Source organism: Lepisosteus platostomus, chromosome 8 (assembly GCF_059453375.1).
Source record: "Lepisosteus platostomus isolate fLepPlt1 chromosome 8, fLepPlt1.hap1, whole genome shotgun sequence".
NCBI lineage: Eukaryota > Metazoa > Chordata > Actinopteri > Semionotiformes > Lepisosteidae > Lepisosteus > Lepisosteus platostomus.
Genome location: NC_142618.1, coordinates 23,375,678 through 23,391,072, shown reverse-complemented (window position 1 = coordinate 23,391,072; position 15,395 = coordinate 23,375,678). Strand labels below are relative to the sequence as shown.

Here is a 15,395-nt window from a genome sequence, read left to right as displayed (position 1 = left end):
AATAAGGGAGGATTGGATATGGAGAAACTCAATAGTAAGCATCCAGAAAAAATACAAGGAGGCCTGGGTACAGGTAAACCAAATAATGACTGACCTGAAAAAAAGAGGAAAAGGAAGGCTCAGGTATGGAGAAACCAAATTGCAGGTGCCCTGTGTAGGGGTTTTGTGAATTTACTGGAACACTTTATTAATTGTAACAGTAGATCACAAGGTGATTCTTTAATGGCTATTAGATGATCAATTGTCAGAACAATCATAAACGCACACACATGGATTCATATACATGGAATACATTTATTAATACATAAAACTGTGCCTATAAAAAAATATCAGTCTGCCTGGATACAGATGGTGGATCTTAGTATGAAGGTTACCAATATATTGTAGAATATCACAAGCAATAGAAAAAACAAAGAGATGCAAACAAGGAATGTGCTTCAGTATACCATTCGACTATACTATATTGTTGATCAGTCTCATTGATACAAATTCTACACAAGATAGTCAAAAGTAAATACATTACTCATATGAATTAAACTGATATCAACTTGTGTTGCGATACAGTTTAATTCTCGAGGTAACTATGTAGAATATAGGGCTACTTATCTAGATACGGATTTGTGTTTCCCAGGGCACGGACAAAAAGACCAGCTGTCAGGCTCTGTCGCAGTGGTGTCCAATCAGCATCCTTGGGCCCGGTTCTGCCTCGGTGCCAAACCAATCCTGGTTCAACTCCGAGTGGTGGAAGAGGGAAGGAGAAATTTCTGCTGCTGCATTCTCTCCAAGGACCTACTGATAGCGTGGCTGATTAGTAGTTCTCTGTGGACAGGGGGTGACTGCGGTCCAAGCCATCACTCTTTGGTGGGGAAGGAACTCGGTTCGCTTCCGGCATAGCTCTACTGCTGAATAGAATCTATTCAGATTGTTGCCAAAGAGTCCAACCGTACATCACTCAGGTGACCAGACGGGCGTTCACGGTGGTGCCAGCGATTCACGAGGGCAGCTGCAGGCAAAGATTTGTCTTTACATACGGGCTTCCTCCAGCCTAACACTTGGAACAAGTGCAAGTCCCAGCACTCAGACAACACTGGCAGTCACATGACTGTCCAAGCTGAGCACGAGAACACACAGAGGTGCCAGGTCTGAGGCCTGTGCATCACCTTTTAATGGGGAACAATACAGCTGTTGATTGGTTGAGAGTTTGGGTGGCATTCGGGACCCACGTGCCCTTAAGGTTCCTGATTGGTTGGTCACTTCTAGGGATGAGTAACAATGAACTCTGAACCTAGGACTGCAATCCAGATGTTCCTTAAAATCCCAGAGACAGATAGGTGCCAGGAGTGGCCCTTGATCATGATAGTTGGGCCACCTCCCCATTTTGGGATGGTTCCTTATCAGTAAGAAAACACTTTAAATCAGGAACCACATGGAATGGCTTCTGTGTGTCCTGCACCACAGAGATGAGAGAGAAGAGGCACAGCAACACTTCATTATTTTTAAATAATTATAATTAATAAACATTGCCACTTCACCTGAACAAAAGGGAAAAAATGAAAGGGAGGCATGGGTACAGAGAAACCGAATAGCGAATTGTGAGAATGTGATGGTTTCCCAGGGCAATCGTAAGCCGAAGGACGCCGTCATGACAATTACATTGTGTTATTATATATTAGTTTGTCTTGTTTAAGCTTGAGACCTATTTATAATACAATTAGCTGCTGCATTATGGAGAATAATGAAATCACGTGTCATGACACACTCAGTATTCCCTGATTGTAAGACTTGAAAGGATCATTAATCTTTATAATTTGATTGCATTGCAAGCTGGTGTTAGGTCCTGCTTTGTTATATCTCCTCATTGTATAATTTTATCATCACACCCACATTTCTACATATACTGTATATGTATGTATACAAACATATCTACCCATGCATCCATTTTCTAACCACTTAATCCAAGTCAGGGTCACAGGGGAGCTGGAGCCTAGCCCAGCAAGCAACGGGTGCAAAGCAAGTATACTTTGGATTAGGTTCCAGTCCATTTCAGGATACATACCGACAGAGGTATGCACACACTCACACAAGGGTCTATTTTTCCAGAAGCAAATTAACCTTACAATTTGTTTTTTGACAGAGAAAGAAACCAGAGTACCTGTAGGAAACACACACAAACACAAGAACATAGAAAGTCAACACAGATAGCACCCCAGGTTATGGTAACAGTTTTTGAACTGGCTGTACAGGTTTATGTATAAATGTGTTTTAGTGAAAAAAAAAAAATCCTTTTCGTGGCTAACTTTAACTCTGGGATAATTAATCAGCCTACAACATTCCCCATTCTCACAATAAATGTAATAGGAGTATGGAACAAGCTGCTTAGTCATACTGTTAAAGCTAATACCCTAGTTTCTTTCAAGAAATCAGTATGATGTGGACGCTACGCTTGATCACTGAAGTATACTTTTGGACTCTTGTTGACAATTTGAATAAGTTTAATTCAGCAGTCATGCAATGCCAGAAGCAAACCACATTTCTTCCACCCTAAAGAGTGACTTGCTCAGACCCATGGTCACCCTATGTGCATAGACTTTTACAAGTCAGCCAGACTACTAGTAGGTCCCTGGGATAATAACGACTGTTCTGCGCGTCACAGACAGACTCTCTCTCCTTCCTTCTTTCTGCCATTCAGAACTGCACCTGGACTGGTTGGCCAGGATCCAGAGGATGCCGATTGGATATCGCTGCAACAGAGGCTGCCAGCTGGTCTTTTGTGTCAGTGCCCCAGGAAAAACAGATCAATATTTGGATAAGTAAACCCAATATTCTACATTGCCAATCGAGAATTCAATTGTATCTCAACAAGGGTTGAAATCAATTTAATTTGTATGAGTAATGCATTTACTTTGGAGTATCTAATGTAGAATTTGTATTCATGAGACTGATTCATGATTTGGTATAGCAAATGGTACTGTATACTGAATGCATATTCTTTGTTTTGTATCTCTTTGTGCTTTCTATTTTTGTAATATACAGTATTCTATATCTTAGTAACCCTCACAATAAGATCTGCCATCTGTATTCAGGCAGACTGTTATGTTTCAAATGCACAATTTATGTATTAATAAATGTATCTTGTATATTGAATCTGTGTGTGCGTCGCTGATTGTTTCTGATGATTGATTGTCTAATAGACATAAAAGAATGACCTTGTGGTTTACTACTACAATTAATAAATTGTCCCAGTATATTCACACAACTCCTACATATCTATCTCTATACATGTTTCAAAAGCAATTACATCCATAGATACTGTTTGAGAAGTTGTTTTATTTTGTTTTGAAATTTATTGCCTCTAATTTTTAAATTGTATTTCCAATATTTGGATGCTGGTAACATTTTGATTGTATAAAGCGAGAGGCAAAGAGTCTGAATACATAGAATGTTAATGGTTAAGAGTATACTGTAGGAAGAAACTGCATTTGGCACAAAAGCTTTTAAATGAAGGAAACATTAGCAACAGAAATAAATGTTTTAAAAATCAAGAATGCAGCTCTCCAAAGATAAAAAGTGGTAGTCCTTTTAAAAATATTTTTAAAATAATAAAAACAGAAGCTGATAGAGAAATGTATATAAGCAGACTTGGCTGGGGGAATTACTGATAAAATTATTTAATTCATGCAAAAATACACTTTATTATAACTATCATTATCCAGGAACATTATGAGGTGTCACGATTGTAATCCCTCCTCCTTAAGGGTGCCCCGGCTCGTTCACATTTTTAGTTGATTTTGTGCACCTGCTCCCTGTTCCAGTCTCCCTATAAAAGCCAGACGCTCAATCTGTTCCAGCTCTGGATTGGAACACAGACACCCGTAGGCCGGCCTACCACCCAGTCGCCGTATGTCCGCGGCTCGAGGGCATAGGCCTCCTATCGGCTTCCCGAACCAGCTGAGTCCGGGACTTGGAGTGCCTGGTCCCATTCCCCCTTTTTCTCCCCGAATCTTCGCCGGATCCCGCTCCGGTTTTTAACATTGTGTTGTCTGTCTTCGACCCCTCACCGGATCCCACTCCTGCTTTTAACTTTGTCTTGTCTGTCTTGGATTGGATCACCCAGCTCTGAATATTTGCCTGTATTGGATTTCCCTTCGGACTCCCTTTGGACTGTTTGCCTGGACCCCACCCCCTGAGCACCTTTGTCACGCCCCCCCGTTTGTCTACCAGCCCAGTTCCTTGTCTCCTCCCCATGTCTGTTCACTCCCTTCCAGATTGTGCTGTCTGCATAGGGTCCTGAAATTAATAATATTGTAGTGTTCACAGTCTCCCCATGTGTTGGACTGCACCACTGTGCCTTCATCCTTGACCCTGCATCTCTTTTGCTACATGTCCTGCTATGGTAAACTGTGGTCACCCTTCTCTCTATATCGCTTTCTCTCCCCTAAGGACTAGCACACCCACTGTACAAAAAAATAATCCTCTTTTTGTTGTAACTGAACTCCTGGAGATGGGTCCAACCTCCTCTCTGCTGCCTCCAGGTGCCAAAATGGGCTGTAGGGTTGTCTGTTGCACAAAAACTTGGATTATTGTGTTCAAGTATCAGAGTTGGGTATCACCTCTCCACAGTGCCCAGTATTAATATCATGTAATGTTCACAAACCGAACCCTAGATATACACTAAAATGACGTAAGGTCTTAGTGCCCTCATAAAAAGCAGAGTGCTCTGGTCAGTCTTCCCAGGTGCTAAATCAGTCCACTCCAACTTTGTTACTCCAGTAGTCAATTTAGGATAGTGAGATTTATTAAAATTATATTGGCTTCTACCCAAATATAATTAAACCGATGCTGCAGCTATAGTAGGTAACTATTTTAAAATAGAAATGTATTTGGATTTTTTTTGTCTGCAGCTGTTGATAAGTGTGTGGTAAGGAACCACACAACCAGGTACTGTACCTCTGTCTACTACTCCATTATGGTTCACTAATGATTCCCTTCAATCTTTCTGTTTATGCAAATTTTCTCACATCTTCCCTGAACTAGTAGGCAGCCTTAAATTTAATTGAATACTAATGCTGCATCGCAGTTGTTTACAAGACCATAGAAATAATAAAACGAAATCACAATTTAATTTAAACTGCGTTTACTGAAATGAAATATGTTCTGCGAATCTTTTTAAAAAGATGCTCTGAATCATTCAGGCAAAACCTGAATGGCCGTGTGCCTTGTTGTTTCGGACGTTTCTGACACCGTTTTCTTTTTCCAATAAGGGACTCTGCCTCGTATAAATATTATGCATAAAAGGACACACTGAAATCATACCAAATGAAAAAGCTCATAAACAAAACTATTTGTTACAACTACAAAGATTGCAAAGACACAAATGTTCACTAAAGTCTAGTTAGAAATACGTTAACTTTACTTTTTGCTTTGCAATAAGCTGTTGCTACAGTATATTGACGTACTGTACACACTAACAGCTAATTCTTAACATTTAGATTTACAAAAATCGTTGAAACATCTCTTTTTCTTTCATAGTAATGGAGTGAAATCGGAAAACGTTTACTTTTATCAAAAGGAACATGCACTAACCACAGCTCACGGAATTTCTGCTGTGGACTCTTATCATGAATTTCCCTACTGTAGCTCTTACTGAGGGGCAGCGAGCATGCAATAGGGAGCTGCATACTGACGTTTCATCAGCAGTCACGTACTGAGAGAAAGGAACAGAGCCTATTATTGTATACTTCACAACACCTTGGGCAGGCACCACAGTTACAAGTCCATCTTATTGAATCCTTTACAACATATACTGTAGAACTTTCAAAGTCTAGTCCTGCTGCAGCATGTTTAATGTTTGGCATTTTGTCACAAGAAAGATCCGCACTGCACGTATGTAATTTGCAGAACTGTTTTCTAAGACCGATTTTAATACCCTGATGTGACATTTCCCCCTTTGGAATGATGTGGACCTTTCATGACTGTGTTGGATTTGTCTTATTTTCTAGTTTATGTATTCATCTTGGGTTCTCCCTGCAAGGTAGGCAGTTTTTTTTTCTTACAAAGTACTATGTGTACGTACTGTATGGTCTTTAATGTAAATCTAAGTATTGTGTACTGTAAGTACTTTAAGTATTGTGCAAGAATATATAAAGAGCTGCTTAGACATTTGTACCAGATTAATAATACATTTAACAATAGTGTATAAAAACATGATTTTTTTTTTAAATTGTGACATTTCCTTACAAACCTATACATCCCTCATAGGTTATTATAATACGAAATCCATGCACTCGACAGATGAAGAGCAAAAAAAACAGTTTAATTCTAGCGAACTGTAATTTAAAATACAGTAATCGTTTCATGTTGGTGACGATAACTGACAGTAGTTGAGAGCTGCTATACTTTTAAATGATTAAAAAAATCAACTGTTGAACTCAAAGGTGTAAAGCATTTTTGACAAAAAGTGATTGAATTCCTAATTTCTCATTTCTAATCAAATTATACAAGCTTCCCTTTCCTTTGTTTATCGTTCCAAAAGAATAACTTTGAAGAAAACACCAGGCGCGACTAGCATTCAAAGTAGCAGATCCGCAGAAACTGGGCTGCTTTGTGCTTTAAAGGACTGCAGTTATTTTTCAGCACCCTGGACAAGCTCTCTCTAGTTGCTGTGCTCGGTTTATTTAAAAATGTAGTTCCCTTTTACTCACTGCAGTAAAACACTTTCGTGTATGTGGTTTCTACTAAAGGCAGCGAAAGTATAATGTGGTGAAAGCTGAATTAAAATACCTGCCACTCTACATAATTATTTTTAAAAGTAAAAAAAAACCTTAACAGGTGGCATAAAAAACATCGACTCCTCCCCCCGAAAGTACTATGAACGCATAGTTCCTTATTAAGAGTACGTTTTGGCAACAGTCTCATTTTTTTCCAAATGCGTAGCCAAAGTAATGAAATATGCAGTCTCAAAATATTAGGACATAACGCGTTTTGGGGGGAGTAGACTGTATTACATAGGCATTGCCTTTTACTGTCGACTTGTGACTTGTGGCGCATATTCGCAACTTTCTCCACAAAACTATTGCTTAGCATTTTAATTTCACATTTCTAAGGTTTACACGAAGAAAATGGAAAGAGGCAGAACGTTTTTAATGAATGAAGTGGTCGGATGTCACCATGGTTTGCATACCCGCTCTTCCCTCCAGGATTCTCAGTGCATTGCATAACTCCGTCCTTCCATATTTGTTTTTAATTAAACATTTAGTAATGGTTTATCTCAAGATTCTAAAGGAATAATCTTTCATTTCTTTATCTGCAGGAAAATTTACTGAACAGCCTTCAAATATTACAGCAAAGGAAGGTCAAAATGTAGAGATGGCATGTGCCTTTCAGAGTGGATTGTCCTCAGTCTACTTGGAGATTCAGTGGTGGTTTATAAAAACTCCAGAGGAACAAAACAGCGAAGAAGTAACTGGGACGCAGGTACTGTAGTATAGTTACCCCTGTGATTGTATGTCTGTATGTAATATATAAAGTTTACATTGCTGTAAACAAAATTTTAACAAGATGTTACTTCAAATGAAAAAAAATCTAAGAAATTAGTGCTTTAATACAGCAGTAACCAGCCAGTAGTATTGCTGAACATTGTTAGGAGAATGCATGCTCTAGTATTTAAGTTTTATTATTTATAATATAATAATATAATATATAATAAAAGTTCAGAGACTAAAATATCTTCAATGTCCTATAAAATATATTACACAGAAAATATGTACAACCTTAAAATGACAGAACCCTGGAGTATTCTATTTTCAACAGAATTCAAAATGGGTTCTCTTGATCTTCCTTTAGCTGAGATCAGCACATTAATTGCATATTTGCTTTTGATGACAGGGCATAATTTGACAGTATGAAGATGTATATACGTAGTTATATATGATTAAATTTTTAGAGAAGGGCGAAGGAGTGACTGGTAAGAACAAAGATCTACAGTACAACTGTTTCTGGGAGTTCAGTGTTTTTTTTTGCAGTTTACAAGATACAATCTCACAATTAGTTGCTTTATGAAACTTCTAATCAGTGATTCAGACACTTCAGCTAGAAGGGAAGGTAAATAAAAACCTCTTTCTGGAAATAGTTCAAAAAGCACAAAATATACAGAAATGAAAAAATACAATTAGGAGCAAAATAAGCAGGATTCACCATTAGCTTATGAACATTGTCATCCTGCTGTTGAGTCTTAAGAAGAACCAGAGTTTTTAGATATTCAATAAAATACTTAACATATAAAATATGTTTGATATTATATTATGTTTGATAATATTTGATTTTTCAGACTGATACAATAATGGAGTGACTTGGTCGCCCCTACTTCTGACCTAATCTAATACATTTTACAGTAACTATTGTAACTCGTATAAAAATGAATCCAGATGATATTCATTAATGTGTAATTAATTTATTGATTAGTCTTTAGCATTGGATATTATTTTCTTGTAAAACTACTGCAGCTGTTCTTAGTGTCATAGATAAATTTTATTTCAAAGCAATAATTTCTAATCCTTTGCGACATGTTATACATTCTAATTTCATTTTGAGGTAAACGTGACATTAATAAACACTGAAACCAAATGCCTTTTGCAGTATTGTCTTTCACCAACAGAGAGAGCCGCAGAGCTCCTTTGACTTATTCCTTTTGACATTTGTTTTCAGATATCAAAGTGTTATTGTCTAAAAATATGTCAGGATAAAGATTAATGTTTCAATAAAACGTCTAAGGCACTCCCATGTGCATGTGCACTTCAGGAAATTGTCTTGTTTTCCAACAAATGCACAAGAAGTCAGATAAAGGTTGTATTTTGCTTAATGGTATTTTGTAGTGAAAATGGTTAATTACAGGGATAAGGGGGAAGTCAAATATAAAGGTAGGTGGGGAAATGTTTCCATTGTTTGACTTAGGTTAAGTGGCAAAACAATATATTACTAATATTATTAGGGGAACACAAATCCAGATGAGTCAGAATGTATCTTGGTTTATTTGTCCTCATTTGTCTAATTAAACTCATTGTTTATTTAATTGGAAAAGCTGAAGGCTTTACTTGTTACTTGTAATTACTTGTAAATTATAGTCTAAATATGTAATGTGTGACGCAATGAGTGACTGATGCAGACTTCTGTCTTTACTGGAAAGTGATCGAAAATCCATTTTTTATTTATTATGGTGAAATTAAATAAAGTATTGGAACTCATAATACAGTTTAAAACAGAATACAAGATAAATAATATCTAGAACAAATAGGATTGTGAGTGTGAAAAAATGCCAAGCTACAAAGACCCCTATCAATACTGGTTGAGATTTTAGGAAGAGGTACTCATTTATGAGAAACAGTTAGGGAAACCTAATTTGTAAGAAAGGATTTTTAACAATAAATGAAAGCATGATTTGACCCAATTGTTTCTTGTTCAGAGGCATACAGTAAGAGTCTGATACATCCAGTTCTATTAAATAAGAACTATTTGTAAATTGTAAATTGGCTATTTGTTTACATTCACAACCTTTTTGCAATCAATACAGACTCATATTAATAGTGAGAGACACTAGTAATACAAAAATGTACATACTGTACATATTTGTCATGTTTAATGTCTGTCATTAAAGTTTCTACAAAAGTAGAAATGAGGTCAAACTGATGGGTGCAAATCTTCAAAAGGGAACATAAAATATCTAATCTCATGTTTCATAAGAATGTATCTTTTGTTGATTTTTTTTGTCTTTCTGTTGTTTAACTAATTTCTTCAAATAATATCCTGTGTATATTAATACAATTTTGTAGTGTTTCTGAAATTTCAAACAGTAGTGTACTGTGCTCTCCAGTCATATTCATACCCCAAATGAAAAAGGAACAAAAAAAGCATAGAATGGCTGTTGAGTGAATAATGCTGTGCTAAAGACATTTCTAAAAATGTTATACTGTTATTCTAAATGCATTGTATAGAGCCAAGTGTTATTTATCAGAAATAAATAATTAGTTGAACACCAGAAACAATTAGGGCCAGTGTATTTAAACATCTTAATATAAAATTCCATCCATCAAAAAGTTTCCTATTTTCCTGGGATATAAAGTGTTAACACACAGAAGACATTCAGTAGTACTACTGCATGTGTCATCATGATTAAGGACCAAAACCTCTCAAAAAAATGAAGATGCAGTGATCACATGGCTGCTGATTTCCACAAGTTCAGGAAGGCTATAAAAGAATCCACATAAAGCTAAACATAAAGGTGAATTCTTCAGACATTTAAGGCTAGTGGTATAGTGGCAGTACTGCCATGAAGAGAACACAAGTTCATCTTGCCTCTATGGTGTTAGAGATAAGTGATTTGACATGCAACCAAACCATAATATAAAAGAAACTGTAAATCCAAAGACAATTGCTGTGAGATCTCACAAACTTTAGAAAATAAAGTCAAAAACTACTATTTAACTTCATCTATATGAATTTGGCATTCATGGAAATGCTGCATGGAAGACATTTCTTCTGAGGGTGTATCACAAAAACACCCAGTTGAATTTGGAACTTGAGCTTTATCTAAATGACAGTGGGAGTATTTTATCCTAACCCATATTTTATAATCAGATGAAATGCAAATTGATCTTTGGAAATGCCCATTAGCATTAAGGTTGGTGAAAAACAAAGATTAAATTCATAATGATTTAACATGAGCTCATTGTGAAAGGTGCTGGGAGGTCTATTATGTTTGGGTTGTTTTTTTTGCATCTGTGGTAGTGGAGCTCTCTCTATCTACTGCACATACAAAACCATTTTGACTAAATACCTGGTTCCCTCTGCTAAATAGCTCAAATGTAGTCCTAAATGGGCAATCTAGCATGATAATGAGCCAGAGCATGCATGCAAATTAACAAAGATATAGATAATTTATCAAAATTCTCAATCTTGAAATCTTAATCCAATTAAATATACAGTATGTGGTTCAAATTAACAGTTCATATATGGAAACTAAAGGGTATGATTGATCTGTTGCAATTATGCCTGGGAGAATAAAAATGTCTTCTAAAATGTGCCAGAATATCATAGCACACAGCAGTAGGTGTCTTGACAGTGTAATCCATGCCAGGGAAGGATAAAAAAAATACTATGTATAAAGGTATGAATAGATGTGATCCTTGTGTTTTCTGGACTTATAGGATATTTATACAGTATGACATCAGGACTTTACTCTGTGCAATGCTATAAAGATTCTAATTTGACTTTTTTTGAAGGACACATTATCTCGTAAATCATTCTGTTTTATGATACTATGTATTCCTCTTATATTCGGAATATGAATACATTTTTAGGGCACTATATAGTATATTCAAATAACTAGACACTTCTGATTCCTATAACTATTTGCAAATTTGTGCTGAAAGTCTTGACAATTTGACAAAATTCAAAACCTTAGAAAGTTTTTCTAGTCTGCTGATTTTATCTCCTCACATTAATTAAAAAGGAATTTTGTGTTGTGATATGTAGCTGCTAATCACTCCTTCTCATATAAGGAAGGTATGTCTACACTCCATACAATTTAATTTCCTCAATAACATTTCAACCAAATTGGCTTGGATTAAATCAAAACTTGACAATTGGAAATGACAGATTCCATACTTGATTGAAGAGTTTTCTTACAAAACAAAAAGGTTTGTCATTTCTAGATTATGGAAACTTAGCCTATAGAAAGTGTTATGTGATCCACACAAATATCCACATGAAACAATAAAGTTGGCTATTATGTAACATTGGAATAATATTCCAGAGGATCTGGTTTAAATTTAAGATTAAGATGTCCTTAACAAAACTTATTTTGCAGTTTTACTTTACGTCTTTTGAATAATTTAAACCTACATAAATTTCATGAAACTATTGACTGTGCTCTGATCGATGTTGGACCCCTGCACTAGTAAATATAGAATGTAATTAAACTTTTAACTTAGTTGGACAGTAACAGTTGGTGGCATATAAAATTCATTAGTTTATCTAGCTACACTTTTCAAAGAAAAGGGCTTTATATATTTTTAATCAATATTGTACTGATATGTGTGGTAAGATTTAATGCAGAAGTGTTTCATACAGTTATTGAAATACCTATAAAAAGTCCAGTTTTTACAAACAACGCTTGCTCATTGTGCATGGCTCAGCTGTTTCTTCTCAGTTTCTCTCATTTGTTTGATACCAGATCTAATAATGGTTGAACCATTTTTCTAGCTTGTCAGGTTTTGTACATTATAAATGGTTTGTCGCAGTATGATATGAGCTTTGTGAAAACAAAATATAGAAAAAAAATGAACAAAACTGAAAAATACTGCAGATTTTCAGAAAACAAAACAATTCTATACAGCAACATACTGTATATTTAAGAAAAATCCATTTAATTTCAGACATGAAATTAAAAAGCAATATCATTTTTACTGAGACATATGGGAAATCCTTTCGGCTTTGGGTCTGTTGGTTGTTGTAATCCCTGTAATACCAAAGCAAGCTAATTGCTTATATATAATGTAATTGCACTTGTATTCATTGTATTCAGTGGCATCATTATATAACATAATCTGTTTAATGATCAGTTAATGATTATATATTGACCTTGGTTTTTTGATGCATTTGTGTTAATCTTGTGAAATGTCATTTTTTAATCAAGTGTAATACTCAGTTTAGTACATTACCTTTTTGTAATTTTTCATCAGTATGTGAAAAAAATGGATTGCAGCCTGTAACTGGTATTAAAAGTAAATCATGGTTGAGTTGTACAATTAATCATTCTTCATGAAATTAATAATGACAAATTATGGTAACATTTCCCCCTTTATTTCATTTGTTCAGGATGGCAGAATTCTGTATACTATATGACCTTAGGCTGTCATTTTTTGGGAAATGAAGTTTTATATGATTATTATTTGTATCTCTCCATTGGTTTCCACCACAGTTTAACAATCATTTAATGCACACTGGGAAATCTACCCTTACAGACATTAAAAATCAACACAATTTTAAGAATTATCCCGTTGTGATGAACATGTACTGTACATCCACGAGCTCAAGTGTACACTCTAGGCTTTTATCTTTTGCAAAAATAACATATTCAATTGAAACAGCTAACACAATACAAGTGAAAAATGTGAACAACAGGTGTATTTAATCTCACAGAAAACTTTGGCAAGGTACTGTTAATTCAGAATGTTTCGCTGTGTGTACAAATCAGCAGTTTTGTAGTGCAAGCAGATTAAATACATTTTCATGTAGTGTAGTGTAGTCATATAGTTAACCTACTACCTGAGTGATCTACTTGCTCTTATCCAAACTGTGGTAACTGCTACTATTTTTCATGCTTCTCAAATGATTATTGGATTCACGCAGGCATAAGATAATCATACAGAATCTGTTACGTACTGTACGCCACTCCAGTAGACAGGAAAGGCAGACCTTTGTTGGGGGAGGAACCCAAAAGAGAGGAACTTTAGGCGGGAGATGTAGAGTAAAGGAGTCAGCAGGAAGGACGCGACAATGCTGTGTGCCTGCTGGATTAGCTGTGCAGTACTGTGCGCACTGGGGCTGGACTGAGTGCTACAGTATGCATGCTGATTGGAGAGACTGAGGCTGTGATGAGCAAGCAGACAGACTGGCTGCTGCTGAGGGGCCCTCATCTAGTCACGGTTATGCATGCATGGGTTGAAACTGGAGAAATCGTACTATACACTTTCTAAAGTATAAGCATGGCAACAGTCAAGATCCAAACCAAGGAACAGCAAGGAAGTCACAGACACCATGGGAGAACTGGAAGCAGGTCCGAACAGGGCAGGTTAGGAATCCACACATGGTAAGAATCGTGGAACACGGGAACAGGAGCACAGGAATAGGTGAACTGAGGTAGCAACATGGAACCAGGAACTGGGGAATACAAGAACTCATGGAATCATGGGAACTGGAGAACAAGGCTCAGGAACGGGTTTTCAAACGGGTCTTATGCTAAACTGCTGAGTGCAATCTGACCTGGCCTTTAGTAGCCTGTATCATCTGAGGCTGGGGTACTGATAATGGTGCACAATTTATTTGGCTCTCTGATTATGCGTCCATGGAAAGTTGAGGTGTAGCCAGTTAACATGGTTACATCATCCCGCCTAGCGGCGCTGGAGCCAGGGAGGATATGGCATAATCGTATTGTCTTAGCAATAAAAAATGGTTATTTTAACTGTGTTGTGAAACCAGCACCACTCTCTGCAAGAGACTGTACGTTTGTAATGACAATATAGTGTCGATAATAATTATCGGCAGTAATAATATCAGTTGCTGTTTGAAATAATTTGTTATTATTAATATCTGTTTATCTGTACCATTTGTCGGGACAGACAACTTACTGCACTATAGCTTTGGTAAGGAGATGGACTATGGCCGAAATCAAGAAGACTCTCTCACACTGATTCGGGCACAGAAGGATTAAAAAGAAAATAGGTGATTTACAATAAATAGATTTACACCTGTGGAAAGCGTTCCAATTTTAATGTGATACAGAAGACAATATTCATAATAAATGATCTTGGACGGTATGTAAACTGAAAATTTATAGAGGAGACACATTGAAGATATATTAATAACCTTTTAAATCTGAAGCTGTTAACTCTACTTCAGACCTGCACACTTCCACACCTGCATGTCAAAGATCATGGTTCATCATGTGTGAATGAGTCAAATTAATAATAAAACTTGTTTACAAAGAAAGTGGAATACAGTAATCAGCTTGGGACTCGAACCTGGGCTTCTAACGTCACTGCCAGCTGTCAGCCAGCTGAGCTAAAGGGAAATCTCCCCTCATCCCTGCGGCTGAGGTCCCTGCTAGCTATTCAGAGGGAAAGGCGGTGACGACTTTAGATACTTGATTCCATATTATATTCCCAATTAATCCAATTCTTAAAGTATGCTTTTGTTTACTCCAATAATGAGCATATTCACAGAAAAGGTTAAAACATCACTTTTCACAAAGTATATAAACTTAATATGGTCAGAAGAAGCACGTACTGTAAAAAAGTTTCCAAAATAACCACATGTAAGACTTTGATGCTTAAAATGTTTAAGAAGAAAGTGGAATATTGGTGTGTATTTTTTCTTTAAAATACCAATACCAGCCATATACAGTTTACATAATATGTTTATATTCCTAAATTAATACTGTTTATGATCATCAGACGCAATATGCTCCTTTTTTTGCTCAACTACTTAAATTTCCCTTTCGTTGTAAAATTCCATATAAATATTCAATACTAAGCAGATTAAAACATGCACAGTAAAGAGATTAAATAATTAAATCTTTGCACAAACAACCAATGTACCACAAATGCCCCTGTTGGTCATTT

General features: G+C 36.2%; 1 protein-coding gene across 2 annotated transcripts in view; it reads left to right on the top strand.

The window, feature by feature from the left end:
* The first annotated feature begins 5,674 nt into the window (after nt 1-5,674).
* The window catches only part of vstm2a (V-set and transmembrane domain containing 2A), a 57,756-nt gene continuing 48,035 nt past the window's right edge, over nt 5,675-15,395 (top strand). The window contains exons 1-2 of one of the 2 annotated variants that reach the window (XM_088642927.1): nt 5,675-6,031; nt 7,310-7,473. In XM_088642927.1, the coding sequence (XP_088499053.1) occupies nt 5,953-6,031; nt 7,310-7,473 (243 nt within the window). In that variant the 5' untranslated portion in view covers nt 5,675-5,952. The remainder of the gene's footprint in view (nt 6,032-7,309; nt 7,474-15,395) is intronic. The other variant, XM_088642926.1, reaches the window with a different exon arrangement.